The following is a 25,727-nucleotide window of genomic DNA, read 5'->3' on the forward strand; positions in this document are numbered from 1 at the left end:
TAATCCTTCTCTGTGTGCCCAAGCAGAAGGGACAGCTGAGGTGGTCCCTGCAAGTGAGCACACAGGAGTCAGGGCAGGATTCAACACTTCCCTAAGAGTAGCTCCGTGGGCACACATAGGATTTGAAGGAGATTGCTGCATCTTACAAACTGTGTGACTCCCATGAACATTTTCCCTCCAGAAGTCACACTGTCTTACTCTCTGAAGCTTGAGCTCAAATGGCTGCATTTTCGTCAACGTGCCATCATCAAGTAATGGGGAAACTGCTCAGGTTATTTTAGGCCACAGTGTGCAGCACAATGCAAAATCATTCAGCAAACGTTCCTTCCATGAGACAAGCCATATCAACTGTTCTTTATATGCATAGATTCAATCTTTTTTTTTTTCTGAAGATGAAACATGTTTTAAGTCTGTTTAGCCTCAGAGTAGCTTTAAAATATTCTGCAAGTTTCAGTGTTAGGTTATTGTCCAGGAGCCACTGTAGATCTGATGTGGAAATGTGAAGTGAGTTCAGGTATCTGTCTAGATCTAATCTTTCTGGAAGCAGCGCGCTCAGAGTTCATTCTGGGAAAGGCTCGCTTCAGGCCTCAGCCTTATAAAGACATTCTCCACCTTCTGAGAAGGAACTTCTGTGGGATGTGAGGGGGAACGAGGCGGGCGGGAAGGAGATGATTCAGCTGGAAACAAGGAGAGACAGTGGGGAAAGGGGGCTGAATTAGTTCTCTGGGAACTTTGCTGACTAAGGGGTGGGCCTGCCAAGAGTGAAAGATCGGAGTTGAAGGAACACAGTGGCCACCATCCATCACAGGGTGACTGGAACCAGGGTGAGATCCAAGACCCTCAAACTGAGGTTCACAGGGGCCCAGGTAGGCAAAGGGGAAACTGAAGGGGAGGCAGTTGGAGAGCACATGCCCTGTGCCTAAAGGAGGCCATGGCCACCTGGCGTAACTGATTACTGATTGCTAAGACTAGCCCTCAGCCTTGAGTGTCCACCTCTCTTAATTATCACTGCCTCTTTGCTCACAGGATTTGCAGAGGATTGCCTATGAACAATTAGAGAAATGCCTGGATATTTATCATTTTGTGTTTGTATAATTCTGATCTTTATCACCTTTTAAATTTCTTTGTTGCTTTCAGAATAGCAACCTTCAGAGTGCTCACACTTACTGGTACTGCAGGTGATGGCTCAAGTAGCCGAGTCCCTTCCCAGTCGTGTACGCAGCCTGGATTCAGTTCTCAGCTCCTGGCCTGGCCCAGCCTCGGCCACTGTGAATAAACCAGAGGATGGGAGCTTTTTATGTCTCTGTCTCGCAAATAAATAAAATAAATAATTTTAAAGGCATCAATATTTATAGTATTTTTAAAAAACAATCTACCTGGCCGGCGCCACGGCTCAATAGGCTAATCCTCTGCCTGCGGCGCCAGCACACCAGGTTCTAGTCCCAGTCGGGGCGCCGGATTCTGTCCTGGTTGCCCCTCTTCCAGGCCAGCTCTCTGCTGTGGCCCGGGAGTGCAGTGGAGGATGGCGCCAAGTGCTTGGGCCCTGCACCCCGTGGGAGACCAGGATAAGCACCTGGTTCCTGGCTTCGGATCAGTGCGGTGTGCCAGCCGCAGTGCGCTGGCCGCGGCGGCCAGTGGAGGGTGAACCAATGGCAAAGGAAGACCTTTCTCTCTGTCTCTCTCTCACTGTCCACTCTGCCTGTCAAAAAAAAAAAAAAAAACAAAAAAAAAAAACCCTACCAAAAGACAATAATTGCTTGAAAACCCCTTTCTTTTGCCACGATGACAATGATTTAAATTATCATATATCTCACACATTGTACTCTTGCATCAATTAGCAGACATTAATCTGATTATGATCAAGACCAAGACAAATAGCCTGTCACAAACGTGACAGTCCATGTGAATGCTAAATATTGAGCAGATCTTACTTTACCTAAAGGGGGAGAAGTCTTACCGGATTTCTTATTATTTATAAGATGTAGTAGGTGGTAAGATTTAACTGAAAGAGAATTCTCCATGTGAAGTACTGAAATGTCCATTCACACAAGGGTTATGACCATTTCTAGACAGCTATTTCTGAACTCCCAGCAGAATGTTCATTCTAGGATCAGTTTTTTCTGCTTAAAAAAAAAAAAAGCCTAGGGGCTGGTGGGCTGGTGTTGTGGTGCAGTGGGTTAAGCCAGTTCATGTATTGGCTGCTTTGCTTCTGATCCAGCTTCCTGCTAATGCACCTGGGGAGGCAGTAGAAAATGGCTCAAGTACTTGGACCCCCATCACCTACATGGAAAACCCAGAGTTCTAGGCTCCTGGCCTCCTCCTGGTCCAGCCCTGGCTGTGGCAACCATTTAGGCAGTGAACCAGCAGATCTCTCTCTCTCTCTCTCTCTCTCTCTCCCCCCACCTCTTTCTCTCTCTGTCACTCTGCCTTTCAAATAAATCAATTAAAAAACCTACATCAAGTATTTCCTTTCCAGTTCACAATTTGTCCTTGTTCTAAGACTCAGGACTGAATGTAACCCAGTGGATCACCCATTTTTCTGTTGCCCTTCCCCCTACTCTCCTCTCTCTCCCAATAAAGTAGTCAGGTGAAGAGAGACTTAGGTGATGGGGTTAGTTCTAGAAAAGCATGGGTGTTGCCTGTGGAGGGAAAAATGTTTAGAGGAGAAATTTGTGTATTTAGAGGGAAGCCAGATCAAATGATCGGTAAGTTCCTGAAATCGCTAAGATCCTAGAATTCTATGAGCATTGAACTTTTTCTCGATGGGTCCTTCTAGTTCCACATCTATATTTGATTCATCACCAATATTTCAAACTCCAGTGTTATATTGCTAATGCGGTTGTCAGGATTCTTTAACTGTTTTTATGGTTGTTTATTATTGGATTAGTCTCCAGTGAGATGGGTGCACATGAGCCCCCTCCTCAGTCTGCAACCTCAGGCATCACACAGCAACTTCCAGCCCTGCTCTCCCTTCCTTGTCTCATGTTCTCTTGTCCACGCCCAGTGGTCCACCAGGCCCTTTTGCACAGCCTCCAAGCCATCATCTTGAGACTGGCAAGCAAGGGGAGCCGTCCTGAGGTGCTCTGAAAGCTCCTGTGCCCCAGAGTGGCAGCGTGGTGCCGAGGTCCAGACTCAGTGAGAAAATGGCCTCCTGACCAGTCTCCCCAATTCCTTGCCATTCTTGGGCTCTGGGACTTACAAAGCTCTTCTCAAACTCTTGATCTCTATGGAAGCTTCTGCCTCTACTCCATCTCACCACAGAGGTTTGGGTTTATTCCAGGCTCCAGGGACTAAACATACACCATTCAGCCCTCCACAGGCCTCTTCTTTCCTCCTGGGTCTATTTCCCACTCAAGTCTACCTCTTCCCTCCTCCCAGGATTTAAAAAAAAAAAAAAAAAGATGCCCTCCCTGAGCCACCCCCACCACAAGCGTATCTGCAGATGCAAATATCGGGAAGGGAGGTATAGGTGGGGATGAAAAAAGCCAGAAATAAGGGATGGTTTTTTGCTTTAATGTTTATTATTTTGTTCCCCCGCTTACTTGAAAAGCAGAGAGAAAGAGAGACAGAGAAGGAATGAATGAATGAGGTCTTCCATCCATTGGTTCACTCGCCAAGTGCCTCAACAACCAGAAAGAACTGGACCAGGCCAAAGCCAGGAACCTGGAACTCCTTCCAGGCCTCCCATATGGGTGGTAGGGGTCCACCAACCTATCATCTGCTGTTCCCTAGGATGAGTTATCAGAAGCGAAGCAGCAGGAACTCAGACAGGCCCTCTGATGTGGGTTACAGATATTGCAAGCACAACTTCACCCACTGTGCCACACACCTGCCCCAGGGAGGGTGTCCTGGATGTGGAAGCATCTCCACCCTAGCCCAGCAGGAAGTCAAGCAGGCAAACTAAAGAATAGTTCGGGGGGCTCACATTCCTTCCCAGGTGGCTCATGAAGCCCATTCATTCTCCCCACCATTGCAGGGGTTGTTGGGGCTGACACCTTTAGAACTAGGTGGGTGCTGTGTACTATTCTGTACTATTCCTTGATGTCTTGGAGGCTAAGTGGCACACTGAATCCTTTACTGAATAAACAGAAACCTCTTTATGGATTGTCTGGTGCTTTACAGCGGGCCAAGTGCCTCCACACATATGATGTCATTTAATCCTTTCTACCCCTCTATGAGCTGGGAATTATTACCTCTATTTTGCAGGTGAGTACCTGAAGCTCTAGGAGCTAAGAAGACTCACTTTCAGTCACACAGAATTGCAATGAGACTTCCAGCCCGTGGCCCTGCCCAATACCACACAGATGCCCATCTCCATCACCTTGGTCTCTGTCTTTAAGGAATCTCCGGGCTGAGACCAAACAGATTCTGTTCTTGCAAATGGACTTGCATCTCTTTCCATTATCAGTCCCTCCTTTACTCTCAGTTGGTGTGCTGAGGAATCCAGACCACGGAATGACAGCGGCAGCCCCAGGAGCAAACCCACCGTAAGGGAGAAGGGGTCTTTGTAAACTTTCTGAGAGTGGTGCTCTGGGTATAGCCTGAACCCTGAGCTCATTTCTGCCAAGGCCCTAGGGTGGAACCTGGGGGTATGAACTGAACGCTGAATCAATAAATCCTGGGTTTTGCAGTCCAATTAACTTTGCTTCCAGATACCTCTTCAAATCAGCAAAAGACTCAGCAAACAATCTTTTTTCTAACTTGCAGTCTCTGGCCTAGAAAAGTGAGCTCTACTTTCCCTGGCCTCAGGGTACAATCTATTTGCAACTCCACTGCAGCTGGCAAGGGGCGGTGGTAGTGATGGCCAAGTTCTAGTTGGATTGACACGTCTGTGGGACAGTTGGCGCCCGAGGCCCTAGGTGTTCACGCCTGCTGACTGTGGCAGTGAGCATCTAATAGGCCCTTTACACAGCCACCAGTATTTTATAGATATACAACCCTGGGGTTTCTGGAGATGCCCAGAAAGGCTGCTGGTGCCAGGCAAGTGGGGGACGCAGGACCACTGAGACCCGAAGCCTAATCCTGAAGGGCCTGATGGCTGTGAAAACAAGTGGGAAAAGCTGAGACACCCAAGTTTCCCTGAAACTGCCTTGCCTCATTTGCCCTCTCTCTGGTCAGCTCTAAAGCACATGTTCAATGTTCTCTAAAACCTGAGCAGTTACAAGCATACGCATTTCTTTTCCAGCATTCAAAACCAAATACGGCCTGAAAATTGACTGAGAGGTCACCAGAGTAATATACTTGGGTGCTGTTAGCTCAAGAGTAATTGCAGGACGTTTGGAGAGGCTGTGTTACACAGTTCCCTCTTTAACTCGCAGGCACGGATGCTGGGCGGGTCCCAGGACACCTCTCTGCGAGACCTTGCTTCAGCAGCAGTGCTGTGTACAGCAGTGGCTCTAACCTTGCTGCAGATGACAGCGCCTGGAGAGATGTTTTTTATTATTATTTTCTATTTTATAAAGAACTGGAAGGGGGAAGTTCAAGCCTGAAACAAAATGATAAATATTTACAGAGGAATGGGGAATTACCCTGATACAATCCTAGTATCACATTGGATGCCATAAATATGTACAATTAAAAAAAATTTTTTTGAATGCAAAAAAATTAATACCTGTGCTGCACCCTAGACCTATTACATTGACGTGCTTGGGGGTGAGGTGAGGACATGAACTTTTTAAAACATCTCTGCAGGTGTTGAGAGGCTGCAGTAGGACTGCGAACTATGAATGTCAGGGAAAGAGGCCAGGACTGGAGGTCAGAAGACCCCAGTTAGAGTTCCTGCCAAGATGTCCAATGGAGTCGTGTTGATCAATTCCCTGATCACACAGAGCTGTAATTTTCATATCATGTCTAAGTTTCCTGCAGGCTACAGAAATTCCTATATACATCACAGCATTGTTTATTACAGTGAAAAAAATAAGGAATGATCTATACATCTAATATGGGATTAATTAAATAAACAGCAATACAGACAGGTGCTAGAACACTCTGCAGGCTTTTTAAATGGCATTTGGTGAAATAGCAGATAATAAAACAAGTTGACTCTGCGGCCCCATTTTTGAAAGAAAATGAATAAACACCTTACATATAAAATTGTACTTAATAATTTTTCCTTTCTAGACAAGTGATTTTCCTATTTTCTTTCTTTCATAACCTATGTTTCCTTAATATTAAGGGGAAAAATCTACTCATGCACATCAAGCCTTAAATGCCAGTTTTGAATGTAGTTGTAAAATAAAATCTCAAAAATATTTCTATTTATGTATGTCGCTGCTTTGTGTGCTGGGCACCTATATGCCAAGGCATGCTGCCTTGCTTGTCCTCTGGGTTACCTACAAAAATGTACCAGCCTTACACTCGCTTGTCTTCCTGATTTGGAAACTGAAGATCTAAGGAGAGGATGCAGAAGGTTTTTTCCCTGCTGTATTTGCTCTGGGCCCTGATGGAGCTGCCCTCGTTTGATTGGAGAATATAACGAGGGGAAGCAGGAGCGAAAAAAGCCAGGAGGCCAGGGAGCCGGGAGAGAAGGTTCTTGATCTCTTTTTCTTCCTTGAGCATCCTGTTATATTTTATGCCTGGTATTTTGGTCATTATGAAGATAAAATAAGGGACATCAGTGAAACAGAGATTAGGACGCATTGAGATACACGATTGAGTGATAAATTTCTGCTTTCTCATGCGTGACTCAGTGAAGTGAATGACAAAACAGCTGCTTAACAAATGTAAGACCTCAGAAAATTCTCCCCGGTGAGCTGCAGTTGCCACCCTTGAAAACTGAGGACAACAATAGCACCAGCTTCTTCAGGCTGCTGGGAGAATTTGATGATATGATGCACGGAAAGCACTACGCAACATAGTAAATACGTATCAGCTATTATTGTTATTACTACCTATTCCAACATTTCTTAACTAAAAATGCTTGTGGCACTGTAATCCAGAAGAGGAGAACTGTACGAATTTGTATCTTATCACTTTAACAATTCAGGACGGCAATGATAAAAATAGTCTTGGAGATTATATTTTGATTAGAGAAATGTATTTTCTTTTGCCATTTTGGTACTAAAGAGAAGGATTATTTCAAGTGTTCAAAAATAATCCCTTTGAGGTCTGACACCAAGAATAGAATATTTCATTTCAGAAAGAATGCCTTAGAGAAATGACCAGCCACCGATAAACGCAATTACACTAGAAAATGACTTTGGGTCTCAGGCAAGAATTTTTCTGTTCTAAATGTCATTAGGCCTTTAGCATTTTTTTTTTAATAACAAAGTATATACTCCTAATATAATTAACACATGTTGACTTCATTGTCAGGTTCAAGCTTCAAGAGAAACAGAGAGAGTGGGTAGGGGTATGGGGAAAAGAATACCTTAGACGCTGATGATTTCAATTCACAGACTTTCTGAAATAAATAGGTTATGAAAACATAGACCATGGTTGCCAAACTTGTGATGCTCATTGGAATCACCTGGAGAGCCTCAACAACTGCTAGGGGCTCTATTCCACTCTCAGAAATTCTGATGGACTTGGTCTGGGGTAAGGCCTGGGCTCCAGCTATTTTTAAGTATTCTCAGGTGATTCTAGTGTGCAAAGGAGTTGGGGACGACTGGCAAGACAAGGATGTGTGTGAGCATACCAAATGACACTGAAAATGTGTCAATGACGTTAATTGTTGGGGAAGCTGGTGTTTGGATAGTGGCTTTGAAGGATGACCAGGCAAAGAAGCTGTGGATTGAACACAGTGTCTCAGAGTAAGGTAAGTGGGGTCAAATATAAATTTATCCTTTAAATGCTGACGTCATCTACTCTTCTTTTCAACAGTTTAGTTTTTATTTATTTATTTTCCCAAAGAAAACTTTTATTTATGGAGTATAAATTTCATAAGTACAACTTTAAGAATATAGTGATTCTTCCCACCATACCCACCTTCCAACCCCCACTCCCATCCCACCTCCTCCCTCTCCCATTCCTAGTACCATTCTCCATTGAGATTCATTTTCAATTAACTTTATACACAGAAGACCAACTCTATACTAAGTAAAGATTTCAACAATTTTCACACACATGCACACACACACAAAAACTGTTTTGGACCAAGTTTTACAGTTAATTCTCATAATACAACTCATTGAGGACAGAGGTCCTGCAAGGGAAGTAAGTGCATAATGACTCCTGTTGTTAATTTAACAATTAACACTCATATGTATGACATCAGTGATCACCCGAGGTTCTTGACTTAAGTTGCCAAGGCTATAGAAGCCTTTTGAATCAACAATCTCCATCAGTATTTAGACAAGGCCTTAAGCAAAGTGAAAGTTCTCTCCTCCCTTTAGAGAAAAGTACATCCTTCTTTGATGGCCACTTTATTCTGTTGGGATCTCACTCACAGAGATCCTTCATGTAGGACAGTTTTTGCCACAGTGTCTTGGCTTTCCATGCCTGAATGCTTTCATGGGCATTTCAGCCAGACGAGAATGCCTTAATGGATGATTCTAAGGTAAGAATGCTATTTAAAGCGATTGTCATTCTATGAGTCTGCTGTGTGGACTGCTTCCCATGTTGGAACATTCTCTCCTTTTTAATTCTATGATTATTGCCAGACACTTAATCTTATTTGTATGACCCTTTTAACACTTAGTCCTATCTATATGATCATTTTAACACTTAATATGATGACTTTAACACTTAAGGTGACATTTTTATCATCCAGCGTAATGAGATTTGGGGTCACAAGGCAAGTTTTTAAACTATACCCTACAAGCAGGTCTGTAGGAATCTATGCAGAATTATACAGCTTTACAGTTATAAACTTCCTCATCCCTCTCTTATTCCCACTCTTATTTTTTATGAGGCCAATTTCAATTGACTTTATACACATATGATTAACTCTTTGTTAAGTAAAGAATACAGAGGCAGGCAGCGGCCCCAGCTCCAAGGTAGGCCCCCAAGGAGGACCGCCCTGGCTCAGAGACCACTTCCGGGGTCCAGAATTGCAGTCTCACCAATGGACCTGATTGGTTTTGGTTATGCAGCTCTTGTGACCTTTGGAAGCATTTTGGGATATAAACAGAGAGGTGGTGTTCCGTCTTTGATTGCTGGACTTTTCATTGGATTTCTGGCTGGCTATGGTGCTTACTGTGTCTCCAATGACAAATGGGATGTAAAACTGTCACTATTTACAGCTTTCTTCCTGGCCACCATAATGGGTGTGAGATTTAAGAGATCCAAGAAAATAATGCCTGCTGGGCTGGTTGCATGTTTGAGCCTCATGATGATCCTGAGACATGTCTTGTCCCTACTCTGAGCATCCCGAGGAGCTGAAAACAAACTTCCTGCCATCCTATCGTAAGGACAGAGCACATTCTCTGTATATATGTGAATTTCACTGTGGAATGTGAAGTCTTACTTTATGCCAGCAACAGAAGTAATGCCATATAAACACTAGTTAGAGGCTTTTTTTTAAAATAAATTGTTTTGTAATTGCCAAGCACTATTTTCATTAAAGGCATTTAATGCATTTAAAAAAAAAAAAGTAAAGAATACAACAAATAGTATGAAGAAGAAAAAAATGAAACTTCCGCAATAGTAGTCATTGCTTCTCAAAGTGTCAATTTCACTGCTACAGATTTTCTTTTAGGTGCTCTATTAGTTCTCACAGATCAGGGGGAACATATGACATTTGCCCCTTTGGGACTGGCTTATTTCACTAAGTATGAAATTTTCCAGATTCATCCATTTTGTTGCCAATGACCAGATTTCATTTTTTTTTTTACCACTGTGTAGTATTCCATAGTGTATATATCCCATAGTTTCTTTATCCAGTCCTCAGTTGACAGACATTTAGGTTGATTCCATGTCTTAGCTTTTATGAATTGAGCTGCAATTAACATGTGGGTGCAGATAGCTCTTTTATTTGCTGATTTCATTTCCCTTAGGTAAATTCCCATGAGTGGGATGGCTGGGTCATATGGTAGCTTTAGATTTCTGAGGTATCTCCATACTGTCTTCCATAGTGGTTTTACCAGTTTATATTCCCAACAACAGTGGATTAGGGTACCTTTTTCCTCACATCCACATCAGCATTTGTTTTTTTGTTGATTTATGTATGAAAGTCATTATAACTGGAGTAAGGTAAAACCTCTTTGTGGTTTTGATTTGCATTTCTCTGATAGCTAGTGATCCTGAACATTTTTTCGTGTGTTTGTTGGCCATTAAGATTTCCTGTTTTGAAAAATGTCTGTTTAAGTCCTTTGCCCATATCTTAACTGGGTTGTTTGTTTTGTTGTTGTGGAGTTTCTTGATCTCTTTATATATTCTGATTATTAATCCTTTATCAGTTGCATAGTTTGCAACTAATTTTGCCCATTCTGTCAGTTGCCTTTTCACTTTTCTGAGTGTTTCTTTTGTACTACAGAAGCTTCTCAATTTGATGTAATCCCATTAGCTAATTTTGACTTTGATTACCGGTGCCTCTGGGGTCTTTTCTAAGAAATCTTTGCCTGTGCCAATGTCTTACATGGTTTCCTCAATGTTCTCTAATAATTTGATGGTATTCAATTGTAGCTTTTGGTCTTTAATCCATTTTGAATGGGTTTTTGTGTAAGGTAGGGGGTCCTGCTTCATACCTCTGCATGTGCAAATCCAGTTTTCTGAGCACCATTTGTTAAAGAGACTGCCCTTGCTCCAGGGATAGATTTTAGCTCCTGGGTCAAATATAAGTTGGTTGTAGATGCTTGGATTGATTTCTGGTGTTTCTATTCTATTCCATTGGTCTATCCATCTATTTTTGTACCAATACTAGGCTGTTTTGATTATAACTGCCTTGTAGTATTTCTTGAAATCTGGTATTGTGATGCCTCCAGCTTTGTTTTTGTTGTATAAGATTGCTTCAGCTATTTGAGGTCTCCTGTGTTTCCATATAAATTTCAGCATCATTTTTTCCAGCCAGATCTGAAAAGAATGTCTTTGGTATTTTGATTGGTATCACATTGAATCTGTAAATTGCTTTTGGAAGAATGGATATTTTGATGATATTTATTCTTCCAATCCATGAAAATGGAAGAATTTTCCATTTTTTGTATCTTCTTCTATTTCTATCTTTAATGTTTTGTAATTCTCATTAAAGAGATCTTTGACATCCTTAGTTAAATTTATTCCAATGTATTTGATTTTTTTGTAGCTATTGTGAATGGGATTGATCTTAGAAGTTCTTTCTCAGATCTCTGTGAGTGAGATCCCAGTGGAAAGAATGGGCAATCAAAGAAAGAGGTACCTTTCTCTGAAGGGAGGAGAAAACTTCCACATTGATTATGGCCTTGTCTAAATAAGGTTGGAGTTTGTGAACTCAAGAGGTTTTCCATAGCCTTGGCAGTTCATGACAAAAGCCTCGAGTGATTACATACTTCATAAATAAGAGTGTCAATTGTTAAATCAACAACAGGTGTCACTGTGCACTTACTCCCCATGTAGGATTTCTGTCCTTAATGTGTTGTATACGCAATTTAACAGTAAAACTAATCTTCAACAGTACTATGTCTGTGCAGGTGCAATCTGTTGAAATCTTTACTTAGTATATACTAAGTTGATCTTCTATATATAAAGATAATTAAAAATGAATCTTGATGAAGAATGGGATAAGAAAGGGAGTGGGAGATGGGATGGTTTGCGGGTGGGAAGGTGGTTATGGGGGGAAAAATTGCTATAATCCAAAAGTTGTACTTTCAAAATTTGTATTTATTAAATAAAAGTTTTTTTTAAAAAAAATAAAACTTGTTCTCAAAGGAAAAAAAAAAGTTCTTTCTCAGCCATGGCATCATGGCATTATCTGTGTATATAAAGGCTGATGATATTTGTGTATTGATGTTATATCCTGCTGCTTTACCAAACTCTTCTATGAGTTCCAATAGTTTCTTGGTGGAGTCCTTTGGATCCCCTATGTATATAATCATGTTACCTGCAAATGGGGATAGTTTGACTTCCTCTTTCTCAATTTATATCCCTTTGATTTCTTTTTCTTGCCTAATGTCTCTGGCTAAAACTTTCAGGACTATATTGATAGCAATGATGAGAGTGGACATCCCTGTCTGGTTCTGGGTCTCAGTGGGAATGCTTCCAACTTTTCCCCATTCAATAGGATGCTGGCTGTGGGTTGGTCATAAAATGCCTTGATTGTGTTGAGGAATGTTCCTTCTATACCCAATTTGCTTAGAGTTTTCATCATGAAAGGATGTTGTATTTTATCAAATGTTTTCTCTGCATCTATTAATATAATAATGTGGTTTTTGTTCTTCAGTTTGTTAATGCAATGTATCACATTGATTTATTTATGAATGCTGAGCCATCCCTGCATACCAAGGATAAATCCCACTTGGTCTGGGTGGATGATCTTTCTGATAGTTGTTGGATTCAATTGGCTAGAATTTTATTGAAGATTTTTGCATCTATGTTCATTAGGGAAATTGGTCTATAATTCTCTTTCTCTGCTGCATCTTTTTCAAGTTTAGGAATTAAGGTGTTGCTAGCTTCATAGAAAGCTCTTGGGAAGGATTCCCTTCCTTTCAATTATTTTGAATAACTTGACAAGAATTGAGTTTAGTTTTTCTTTAAATGTTGGTAGAATTCAGCAGTGAATCCATCCAGTCCTGGGCTTGTCTTTGTTGGGCATGTCTTTATTACTGATTTGTTTTCTTAGTAATGGCCTGTTTTGGTTTTCTACATCTTCATGGTTCAATTTAGGTAGGCTGTGTGTGTCTAGGAATCTATCCCTTTCTTCTAGGTTTCCCAGCTTGTTGGCCTACAGCTCTTTGTAATAATTTCTGATGATTCTTTTTATTTCTGTCGTGTCTGTTGTTAATTTCCTTTTTATCTCTAATTTCTTTGATTTGGGTCTTCTGTCTCTTTTTTAGGTTAGTTGGGTCAATGGTGTGTCAATTTTGTTCATTTTTTCAAAAAAAGTACTTAGTTTTGCTGATCTTTTGTATTTTTTTAGTTTCAATTTTGTGTATTTCTTCTCTAGTATTAATTATTTCTTTTCTCCTACTAGTTTTGGGCTTGGTTTGCTGTTGTTTTCTAGATGCATTTCTTGAGATGCATTGATAGCTCATTTATGTGGTGCCTTTCCAATTTCTTGATGTGTGCACCAATTGCTATAAATTTTCTTCTTAATACTGTTTTTGCTGTATCCCATAATTTTTGATATATTATATTCTCATCTTCATTTGTTAACAGAAGGTTTGATTTCTCTTTTGATTTCTTCCATGGCCCACTGTTCATTCAGGAGCATATTGTTCAGTTCCCATGTGCTTGCATATGTTCTAGAGATTCCTGAGTTGCTGATTCCCAGCTTCATTGCATTGTGGTCTGAGAAGATGCATGGTATGATTTCAATTTTTTTTTTGAATTTGTTGAGACTTGCGTTATGGCTTAGCATGTGGTCAATCCTAGATAAGGTTACCTGCACTGATAAGAAGAATGTGTATTCTGAAAATGTAGGATGAAAAGTTCTATAGATATCTGTTAGGTCCATTTGGTCTATAGTGTCAATTAACTCTGCTGTTTCCTTGTTGATTTTCTATCTGGTTGATCTGTCTGTCCATTGCTGAAGGTGGGGTATTGAAATCCCCCATTACTATTGTATTGGAGTCTAAGTCTCCCTTTAGGTCACTTAACATTTCTTTTAAATAGCCAGGTGCCCTGTAATTAGATGCATATGTTTATAATAGTTGCATTTTCCTGTTGGGTTGATCCCTTAGTCATTACATAGTGCCCTTCTTTGTCTTTTTAAAATAGTTTTGTGTTAAAGTCTATTTGTTCTGAAATTAGCATGGCTACACCAGCTCTTTTTTGGCTTTTTGTTAGCATGGAATATCTTTATCCATCATTTCACTTTCAGTATGCATGCATCTTTGTTGGCGAGATGTGTTTTTTGTAGACAGTAAATAGATGGGTTTTGTTTTTTAATCCATTCAGCCAGTCTGTATCTTTTAACTGGAGAGTTAAAGACATTTACATTCAAGGTGACTGTTGATAAGTAATGACTTTGCTCTGCCATTTTTCCACAAATATTCCTATTTTTTACTTTAGATATCCTTTGTACTTTTACCAGAAAACTTTCTTCCTTTACCTTCTCTTGTAGTGATGACCATGTTTCTGTGTTTCTGTGTGCAGCACATCCTTAAGCATCTTTTGCAGGGCTGGATAAGTGGTGACAAATTCTTTCAATTTGTTTGTTATGGAAAATCTTTATTTCACCTTCGTTCATAAATGAGAGCTTTGCAGGGTACAGTATTCTGGGTTGGCAATTATTTTTTCTTAAGAATTGGAATATATCTCACCATTCTCTTCTAGCCTGTAGGGTTTCTGATGAGAAGTTCACTGTGAATCTAATTGAAGATCCTCTGAAAGTAATCTGGCATTACTCTTGTGCACATTTTAGAATCTTTTCTTTTTGTTTTATTATGGAGTGTTTGATTGCAATGCGTCATGGTGAAGATCTTTTGTAGTCATGTCTATTAGGAGTTCTATGTGCTTCCTGTACTTGGATGTCCATTTCTTTCTCCAAATTTGGAAAATTTTCTGTTATTATTTCACTAAAAAGGCCTTATAATCCTTTCTCTCTTTCCATGCCTTCAGGAGCTCCTAGAACCCATATTTGGGTCATTTGATACTATCCTGTAGATACCTAACAGTATTTTTTAGATTTCTAATTTCTTCTTCTTGTGTTTGGTCTGACTATATAATTTCCTGCAATTTGTCTTCTAAGATATTCTTTCTTCTGATTCACTGATTCTGTTGTTTATCCTTTCCACTGCATTTTTTTATTTGTTCTGTTGAATTCTTCATTTCCAAAATTTCATTTTGATTTCTCTTTAAGATCTCAATTTTGTGGGAGAAACTTTTTTTCATGTCTTGTATGGATTTCATTATTTTGTGCATTTGCTTCTGATTACTTCTAAGTAATCCTATGATCAATGTTTTGAATTCCATATCTGGCATTTCTTCAATCTCAACATCTTCACAATCTAATATTGAAGTGTTGTGTTCTTTTGGGGTCTTCCTTACTCTTGCTTCTTGAATTGGTGCATCTGTTATTCTGCATTTGTGGAAATATTCATTGGTTTCTTCTTTGTTGTTTTGCTGTGGAGGCTTTTATATTCGTAGCATGCAGATAGTGGACTATCTGCTTTCAGTGAATACCTAGAGGCATGTGGTAGGTGTGGCCAGGGAGCTCTGTTTAGTTCTCCTGGGTGAAGGGTGTGTCTGAGGTGACACACCCAGGTTTGGCATGGTAAATGTCCTTTTTTATTTTATTTTTTTTATCAGAGGAGAGGTTTTGTTCTTGTCTATTGGGATAGACTCAGCTGAGGTCCTCTCCTCAAAGGAGACCAGTGCCTGGGCACTAGCTCCAGTGGGTGTATTACTTGTCCACTCTGCCACAAGGACCACACAAAGGATCTATGCAGTCCTCAGTATAAGCTGAGATTTCCCAGGACTGTCCCTCACCAGGTAACCAGGAAGTCCTCAGCATGTGGATCCTCCCACAGTGATTGTTCAAAGTCCCAGCCACACCTCGAATCCTCAGTATCTTCACAGTCTCAGCACACAAACCTCCCCCAGTCACGAGCACCCAGCCCCGTATCTGTTCTCCCCACCAGAGTCAGGAGTCTCTACTCTGCTGGTTCCCGGATGTGGACATGAGCTGGCACAGCTGTTATGTATGTCAAAATTGGCACCTGCTCTCTATCAGCTTGTTATAGGATGCCACTGCAGGGTGACCGGGGAGAGAGAAATGTATCCCCCCCCTTTGTTTTTTTCTCTGCTAGTTTGGCAGGTTCACTATCCCCCACGGGGCTCCAAGCCAGATTCCCTCTAGGCTCTTCCTGCAGCTTTTCCAGCCAGTGGCTTGGGCTGCTGCAGTCTGGTCTCTCCTCACTCTCCAACACTGGTGTGGAGGCTCTCGGCTGCTGGGGTCCTGAGTTATGCACATCCACACCCTCCATATAGGTCCACTGTGTTCCTCTATTTTCATATAGTTTCCTCTGTCATCTTCTCCCTAACTCTTCCCTGAGACTGCACTCTTTCCACATTTTTTTAAAAACTATCTTCTTCTAGGCTAGAGCAGTAAACTCCCGCCCTGCTCCACCATCTTAATCCAATCTAATTTATTTATTTATTTATTGAGAGAGACAAACAGACAGATCAAGATCTCCTAGCCACTAATTCACTCCTCAAATGCAACAACAGACAGGACTGGGCCAGGCTGCAGGTAGGAATTAGGAATTCAATCCCAGTCTTCCCTGGGTGTGGCAGGGACCCATGTTTTAAGCCACAACTGAAGCTTCTGAGGGTGTGCATTAGCAGAAGCTAGGATTGGGAGCAGAGCCCAGACTCAATTGCAGGGACTGTGATGTGGAATGTGAGTATCTTGAGCAGTATCTAAGCCACTAGGGCACATATCCCCAAACTTTATTGCTTACATTGGATGTAAAGCTATAAAGTCATTTCTGAAAAGGAAGGTAGGATATACATAACAGATGTGGATTGTATACCAAATTAGATTCTATAAAATATTTTTTTGCCTGGAATGGTAGAAATAGCTTCAGGATTTAAAAGTACTTCATAACAAAAATAATCTCACATTGTCCTTGGAACATACCTGTATGATATTTTTATTCTCATGTTAGAGGTGAGGAAATGGAAGCACATAGAGACTAAGTATCTTGTCCATGGTCACACAGCCAATACATGCCTGAACTCATGTCCTTCTGATCCAAAGCCAGCTATACTTTACAATATGCCACAGTTGGGAAAACACAGTGTGTGGATGTCATTCAAATGTATTAGGTAATTTATACCTTTCTGCTTTCCCCTTCATTTTATTTATAACTGCCAGGAATGAGCTGGGCTCTGTTATTGATCAATAATTGAGATGTGTCAATTACGGTTTTTTTGCAAACAAGAGCAGCTGACTCTAGATATCTTAAGCAAATAGGAGGATTTATTGGGAGGCCATGGTGGAGATAGGCGATGGGGGAAAAGAGCTTGGAAAAGGGTCAACAGACCAAGAGAATTTCACAGGCTGCATCACAGATATGGCTATGGCTAGGAAGTTATCTGAGCCAGCACCACATGTGGATGCAGCTGCCTCAAGCGAATCCCAACCAGCCTTCCTCCTGGGTCACCTACTCCAGCTTTAGATCTCTCCTACAAATGCCAACTTAGTCATGTGTGTCATCCTGGCTATGGGGAGATGGGGACCAGAGGCTTTCACCATTTCCACATCCACAGTGGACACTGGGAACTCTCAGTGCCACCACTAATGGGGAGCCTCTCAAAAGGAGGAAAGGTTAAATGTAGACAACCCAAAAATGTCTCCTGTAAAACAACACAGGTTTTAAAAGATGTCTCTGGAGCCGGCACTGTGGCATAGAAGGTTAAGCTTCTGCCTGTAGCACTGGCATCTCATATGGGTGCCAGTTTGATTCCTGGCTGCTCCACTTCCAATCCAGCTCCCTTTTAATGGCCCAGGAAGGCAGTAGAAGATAGCTCAAGTGCTTGGGTCCCTGCACCCACATGGGAGATCTGGAAGAAGTCCCTTGCTCCTGGCTTTGGATCAGCCCAGCTCCTGCCATTGTGGCCATTTAGGAAGTGAGCCAGTAGATACAAGACCTCTCTCTCCCTCTCCCTGTAACTCTGCCTCTCAAATAAATAAATCTTTTTTAAAAAGAAAGATGTATAGATATTTTTCTACTTTTCTGCAGTATTATAAAACCTCATAAGAAACACTTGCAAGGAAAATTATAAGCTAATATGGAAAGAAGCATACTTTATCTCTTTTAATTTAAAAAAAAAAAATTGTGGTGGGGCCAGTGCTGTGGTATAGCAGGTTAAGCCGCTGCCTGCAGTGCTGGCATCCCATATGGGTACAGGTTCAAGTCCCGGCTGCTCCACTTCTATCCAGCTCTCTGCTATGGCCTGGGAAAGTAGTAGAAGATGGCCCAAGTGCTTGGGACCCTGTACCCATGTGGCAGACCCGGAAGAAGCTCCTGGCTCCTGGCTTCAGATCAGCATAGCTCCAGCTATTGTGGCCAACTGGGGAGTGAACCAGCAGATGGAAGACCTCTCTCTTTCTCTCTCTGCCTCTCCTCTCTGTGTATAACTCTGACTTTCAAGTAAAATAAATAAATAAATCTAAAGAAATCGTGGTTATAAAGTTAAATCATTGGTGACATCAGTTAGTTTGCACATTGGGAAGAAAATAAAACTGTGCACCTAGGGAGTTTGCTATTTGCCATCTCCCAAATTAGGAGGTCAGTGGGGTTATGCTCTGATTAGCTTTCTAATCCAGCTCTAGTACATGAAGAAATTGTCCAGACCCTGGTCACATCCACTGTAGGCTAGGGTCTGGAAACAGACTCCTTGTTCATTCATTCATTCACTCACTTGTTACCCTACATTTATAATGTACTCTTTTCATATAATGTATATTTTATCATCCCATGATTTTGAATGTGTATATTGTTGTGCAACAATTAGAGATAATCAAATTTTTCAAACTCCATAGAGCATTTAGATAATTTAGAGAACCTTTAATTGGATCACATAAATAAGACCAAGTGTCTGCTAATAACGATGGATAGAATAAAAAGGAGAGAATGATCCAACATGGGAAGCAGGCCACACAGCAGACTCATAGAATAACAAATGCTCTAAACAGCACTCTGGACTCAGAAGCAGCCCTTAAGGCATTCGGATCTGGCTAAAAGCCCAGGAGAGCATTTCAGGCATGGAAAGTTAGGACACTGTGGCAAAAAAATGGCCTATATGAAAGACCTCTGTGAGTTAGAGTCCAGTGGAAAGAACGGGCCATTAAAGAAAGAGGTACCTGTCTCTGAAAGGAGCAGAGAACTTCCACTTTGATTATGGCCCTGTCTAAATAATGACAGAGTTTGTGGACTCAAAAGGCTTCCATAGCCTTGGTAGCTCATGATAAGAGCCTCAGGTGATCACTGATGTCATAAATAAGAATGTCAGTTGTTAAATCAACAGGAGTCACTGTGCACTTGCTCCCCATGTAAGACCTCTGTCCTTAATGTGTTGTACTATGAGAATTAATGGTATAACTTGTCTTTAAACAGTACTTTATACTTTGTGTTTCTGTGTGGGTGCAAACTGTTAAAATCTTTACTTAGTATAGAGTTGATCTTCAGTATATAAAGATAATTAAAAATGAATCTTAATGAAGAATGGGATGGGTGAGGGAGTAGGAGGTAGGACAGTTTGGGGGTGGAAGGGTGGTTATGGGGGAAAGAACTGCTATATTCCAAAAGCTGAACCTATGAAATTTCTATTTATTAAATAAAAGCTTTCTTAAAAAATAAAGACATTTGAAGCCCCCCCCAAAAGAGAACCCTTTATTAATAACATTGAACTAGCAGAAATACTAACTTATATAACAGTGTTAAATTTATCATCATCTGGAATTCACCTCTTGCGTATCCTCTAGTCTGCTTGTTTTTTTTCTTTTTTGCTGTATGCATACATGCACAGCTACACAATGAAAATTTCTCACTGCTTATCAGTATGGGCTATTTTTAGAGAGAATCTTAGGTCTTGAAAGATTTTCTTCCATAAATCTTTTTGGCATGCTTACTGTCATTTTAGAAAAACGAAAAGGAAAGGAGCTCACTAAAAAGAGATCTATACTTAAAGTTGGGCTAATTTCAATAGTAAAACTGAGCCTTGTATGGGAAGGAGCTAACAATGACTTAATGTTATCATTGTTTAAATCTTTTTCTAAACAGTGCAGGCACCACCACAATTTGTTGTAATATCCTTTTTTCCTGGGGCTGTACTGGGGTTCTAGCAGCTCAGGGTCGGTTTTCATAAACCCAAACAGAAAGAGTTCCCTGGAACCAGGAGACTTAATCTACAATGCTCAGAGAGGCAGAATGGGCTTTGTAAAGAGCATTTCAGTCTTAGGAGAAATGTTGTAAATACCTTTTCAAGTGCCAAAATAATAGCCTATTGTTTCTGGAAACTGAATAAAGGAGTATCTGTGTTTGCATTTTTAGGTATTTGGAAGGTTATAGCCATTTGAAAACAATAAGGAAATAGGATGATGATCTAGTCTACCTCACAGAGACAGTAAAAGCATCAGCTCTCCAAATGCCTGCATAAGTAATAAGGGAAAGTTTCTCTAAATACTTCAAGTCCAGAGGGCTACTCTTTCATTTAGTAGAGTCCTCGTGTGACATTTGGGGGGTCTGGTGTCCCACACACCCCTTGCACGGCCCTTCTGCTCTGGTGTGGCTGCCTGTCAAAAGGCTTGTCCCACATTCACTGCTGAGTCAGCCCCCTGCTGCAGCTGGACCCCTACTGTTGCCAGATTGCCCCCTCCGACTGGTGTACTTGGCTCCCGTGCCTCCGGCCCTCTTCTCTCACAGCTTTGTCCATACCCACGTCCCCTAGTCCCGACTGTCGCCCTTTTGCCTGCATTTCCCAGGGCACTGAAGTGCTAACAACAGCATTGTCAGTCCCCCTCTGACCTAAGCATCTTCTGGCTGTCATCGCTGAGAACTCCTCCTAGGGATGAAGCCCAGGTGAGAACTGTACCAGTTTCTCAATGGAGCCACACATGTGGTGCCTGCATTCCTCTCCCCTTGAGTGGACCGTCACCCGACTCCCACCACTTGCATTCAATTCTCTTCTCATGAAACATCACAAGACTTTTTGATTACCTGGCCCCCCCAAGCCTTCTCAGCGTTGGAGAGATGGATGTGGCCGGGGACACTGAAACTCAGCCAGAGTGAGTTAGGCCTTTGAAACCCTCGCTGTGAAAACCACTATGAGTTTTCAGAGGAATGGCTCATTTTTCCAGATTTTGTGGGCTTTGGAAAGCACATTTCAAGCAATCCAAAAATATCCCTTAGAACAGATTCTTGACATTGGCTGTGTCTGAGAATCACCTGGAAAGTTTGACGGCTCCTAATGCCCAGCCATAATCTCATCAATTACATCAGTCTCTCCAAGGACGAGCCCTGAGCTCCCCAGGTGAGTCCAATGGCCAACCAACATTAAAAACCACTGACCTAGAAAGCAGCAGCATGAGGATTACAGACAATCACCTAATTATTTTTCTACCCTAAATGAACTCATGTACTTGTAAGAGACCTGAATTTTAAGAACAATTTCACACACATTCAAAGCGTTATTTCTCCTCACATTCAAACACATTGCAGTAAAACTCTGCTTGAAGTTTTGCGTTTCCTCCAATATCCCCTCCCTATATCTGAGCTTCAAGGACACATTCACCAGAGATTTCTTGAGCACCTACTATGTACAAGACCCTGGAGGGACCCCAAGGCATGATTTGCCCTCATGGAGTGTAGATCTAGAAGAGACAGATAATTAATGAAAATCCAAATCAATGAACAAGATAATTGAAAAAGTGGTATGTGTATAAAGACTAATATAAATGGGGCCGACGCTGTGGTTCATTAGGTTAATCCTCTGCCTGCAGGGCCGGCATCCCATATGGGCGCCGGATTCTATCCCGGTTGCTCCTCTTCCAGGCCAGCTCTCTGCTGTGGCCCGGGAAGGCAGTGGAGGATGGCCCAAGTGCTTGGGCACCTGCACCCGCATGGGAGACCAGGAGAAGCACCTGGCTCCTGGCTTCAGATTGGCATAGCTCCGACTGTAGCAGCCATTTGCGGGGTGAACCAATGGAAAGAAGACCTTTCCCTCTCTCTCTCTCCCTTACTAACTCTATCTGTCAAATAAATAAAAAAAAAAAGACTAATATAAAAGATAACAGGAGAGCAAATATGCTGCATTTGGGAAATGCAAAGTGCAACAGACTGAAGTCACCAGGAAAGTCCCCTCCGAGGGAGGTGAGACCAGAGTGGCAAAAGGAGCTAGCCGTGCAAAGATCTGGGGCAGAGCGTGCCAGGCAGAAGGAGAAGAGCGTACGAAGACCCTGAGGCAGGTGTAAAGTTGGCAAGTTCCAGGCCTGACCGTCTGGAGTGTGCTGAGGTGAGAGAGCAGGACCAGGCAAGGTGAGAGGAGCCTTAGCGGCCAGCTGGGTGGGCTCTCGTGAGGCCACATCGGAGAGAGGATTTGATTTAAAATGCAGGGACATGTCACCGGAAGATGAGATTTCTGTTTTTTAAATGTGTAAGTAAAGACCGTCCAGGGCAAGAGAGGACTCAGTTGCTGGGGTGACAGCGCTTATTATAGAAGCATTGTTTCAGAGGCAAGGCCAGCAGGCCTTCCAGATGGATTGAGGGCTGGAGGGGGATGAGGGAAAGGGAAGAATCAAAAGCGAGTCCTGTGTTTTGGCCTGCTCAGCAGACTCGATGGGGGTGCCACGTCATGAGATGGAGGCCTCGATGAGGCGCACTTTGGAAGATGAGAGAGCCGAAAACCCAGAGTTCAGTAGAACGTGGCAACTTGGAGATTCCTTTAGGCATCCATTAATATCCATTAGAAGCCAGAGGCCACCGGGACAAGTCCGGAGCTCAGATGAATGGTCAGGGCTGTAAGTTTAAATTTGGAAGACACTGGTATGGAGGTGGCATTCAATAAAGTTTGGTGCATTCTAACACAGTCAGGACATGCAAGCGAGCTGAGGAATGAGCACTGAGGCACTGTTCAAGTTCAAGAAGAAGAGAAAGACCCAGTAAGAGACCCTGAGGAAGGGCTAGAGGCTGAGGGTTACAGGGCTGGGGAGTCGAGAGCACATGTGTGCCAAATGTTGCCGAAATACTCAGTAAGGTGAGGACAGGGGGACCAGTGGATGCTGTGAGCGAGAGCTTCTTGGTGACCTTGACCCGAGCAGCCAGCGGAGCACTGAGAAGCCCGGACTGGAAAGCTGGAGCGGCAGCAGGGCACGAGGCAGCGGAGACATGGTTACTGACAGCCTCCCAAGAGGCTCTGCTGCTCTTGAAAGCGTCTACTTATTCCCTATCCTCATGAGACCTCTGCAGAGACAGATCCATCGCAGTGTGCACATTTTCCCTTGTCCCAGCACAGAGGGCTTCGTTGGATGCTTGCTCTCAGCTCAAACATCACATATTCAGTGCCTCCCCTGGTTGGTCTAATTACTGCCAGAAGCTTCAGATTAACACCTGGGGGTAGGATTGGCGCGGCCCTCACCCTGTGAGTGCAAAGATGCACCCTTCCAGCCCCACCTCGCCAACTAACCATCATAATCAAAGAGCAAAATATACTGTCACTGTAAAATAGCTATACATTTTTAAAGGTTGATTATTAAATGACAGGAAAGACTTACCAGAGAGAGCCAGAATCTTAAATAGCCTAAAGCAAGACTGCCTCACTTTCCAATTCAGTTCAACTTAAACCCTGAATGAATTCATATGGCTTTTTAAAAATTTATTTTATGTATTTGAGAGGCAGAAAGAGAGATCAGACCGTCAGACAGAGCCTCCATCTGCCAATTCATTTGGTAAATACCTGGGAGCCGAGCACTCAGTCCAGGTCTCCCATGTGAGTGGCAGGGACGGAACCACTTGACGTATCACCTGCTGCTTCCCAGGGTGTGCATTCACAGGAAGCTGGGTTTGGGAACAGAGCCAGGATTCAAACCCAGGTGGCTCTGAAATGGGATGCAAGGGCCCCAGGCGGCATCTACACTACTTGTACTACAGTTGTGTAGCTTTTAGCTGAACTAGATTTTCACTCTCCTCCCTAGCAGGTAGAAAGACTCACGTCCTTCTTTATGGAGCTTAAATAGGCCTGCCAGCATCTTTTAGGTTATGGCCTTAAGAAGTAAGTGAGTGTGTTTATCCAGTTACTGTCAGAGGAACAACTTAATATCAGTTCTGATAAGGGGAAGAGTGCCTTGGGAATCTCTTCCCCTTTGGAAGAGAGTCTTGGGAATCAAAATAGATAACATGAAAGTATCAAAAAAAAAAAAAAAAAAGGACTTTGCTATCTAGAGTGTCCCTGTAGACACACCCCTTGGGGTTCAACTGTGAAATAAATCACTCTCGAGGTACCAACTTGTCTGCTTGATTAATAATATAGTTGTCCTTATGTTTATTAGCATTTTATATTTCTTCATTTGATAATTATTTATCTTCTTTGCCCTTTTTACTGTAGCATTAATTTTTTTCACTGATTTTTAACTCTTCATCAACTAAATATACCTCTGCCAAATGTGTTGCAAATGCTTCTTCCCAGTTTGTCTACCAGTCCTTTCTCTACTGGGTCATTTTTTAAATTGAATTTAATTTTTTGTTTCGATAAAGCTTCCCTAAGTAAAAACCAGAAATAGGCCGGCGCCGTGGCTCAATAGGCTAATCCTCCGCCTTGCGGCGCCGGCACACCGGGTTCTAGTCCCGGTCGGGGCACCGATCCTGTCCCGGTTGCCCCTCTTCCAGGCCAGCTCTCTGCTGTGGCCAGGGAGTGCAGTGGAGGATGGCCCAAGCCCTTGGGCCCTGCACCCCACGGGAGACCAGGATAAACACCTGGCTCCTGCCATCGGATCAGCGCGGTGCGCCGGCCGCAGCGCGCTACCGCGGCGGCCATTGGAGGGTGAACCAACGGCAAAAGGAAGACCTTTCTCTCTGTCTCTCTCTCTCACTGTCCACTCTGCCTGTCAAAAATAAAAAAAAATAAAAAAATAAAAAAAAAAAACCAGAAATAATTTCATTCCTTTTTCCATTCCAGGTGTTTTATGGCTTCTCTCTTTTTTAATTTTTGGTTCTAGGTTATAATCTGCTGCAGAATCCATTTATTTATAAATATTAACCAATTTCCACAGGATTATTAAAAAAAAAATCAGTTTTGTCTCTCTGCCCTCATATGCCACCGTTATCAGTTTCTTATTTCTTGTATTAATATATATACTTCTGGGGTTGAGGGTAGTGAGACAGTGGTTAGACCACTACTTGAGATACACACATCCCACATTGGAGTGCCTCCACTTCTGATTACAGCTTCCTGCTAATGTGTACTCCAGGAGGAAGCAGGTTACAGCTCAAGTACTTGGGTCCCCACCCCTTCCGAGTGGGAGACCTGTTTGGAGTTCTGGGCTCTGGGATTCAGCTTGGTCCAGCCCTGGCCATTGTGGGCATTTGGGAATTGAACCAGCAGATGGAAGATGTCTCTCTCACTCCCTCCCTCTCACTCTCTCCATCTCTCTCTCTCTCTCTCTCTCTGTCACTTTGCCTTTCAAAATAATAGCTGAGTTTTGAACAATTTATATGAACATGTTGTTCTCTCAAAAAAAAAGCCATTTGGATTTTGCAGCCCCCATTTTTACACTCCTTTCATTAAGCAGAAAATGCTTCCATGACTACCTCCTGATCTCCAACCAGCCATGTCCCATAAATCCATAAACTGCAGGTTTATTTACAATACACAGTCTAGACAGAGCAGGTCCATGCTGCCAAAAAGCATTATTTTAGATAGAAACTCTCTGGTATCTTTCCACTAGTAAATACCATTAGCATGTTTACAAGGCACTGTGGTTGAGGTCAATCATTTTCTCCTTTGGGTAGGAGTGTCCTCATGGCTGCTATTAACTCTTTTCTTCCCATGTGGACATCATTTGATTTACCAGTAAAAAGGAACATCTACGATTTTCTTTTGTATCCATTTTACATCTCCTACACCACCATAAATTGAATAATCTGATGTCTGCCTCTAGAATTGATTAACACTTTACAGAACCACATTTTCCTCACAAGAATGATCGAGTAAGT

General features: G+C 42.2%; 2 protein-coding genes across 2 annotated transcripts in view; both read left to right on the forward strand.

The window, feature by feature from the left end:
* Positions 1–25,727, forward strand: part of RGS7BP (regulator of G protein signaling 7 binding protein) — a 124,264-nt gene that overhangs the window by 16,385 nt on the left and 82,152 nt on the right. The gene's annotated exons all lie outside the window — the stretch shown is intronic.
* Positions 8,954–9,482, forward strand: LOC133774409 (transmembrane protein 14A-like). The gene has a single exon (XM_062212064.1). It carries the CDS (start codon positions 9,005–9,007, stop codon positions 9,302–9,304), a length of 300 nt encoding a protein of 99 aa, XP_062068048.1. The 5' UTR covers positions 8,954–9,004; the 3' UTR covers positions 9,305–9,482.

The sequence above is a fragment of the Lepus europaeus genome, chromosome 15 (assembly GCF_033115175.1).
Source record: "Lepus europaeus isolate LE1 chromosome 15, mLepTim1.pri, whole genome shotgun sequence".
In the NCBI taxonomy this organism is placed as follows: Eukaryota; Metazoa; Chordata; class Mammalia; order Lagomorpha; family Leporidae; genus Lepus; species Lepus europaeus.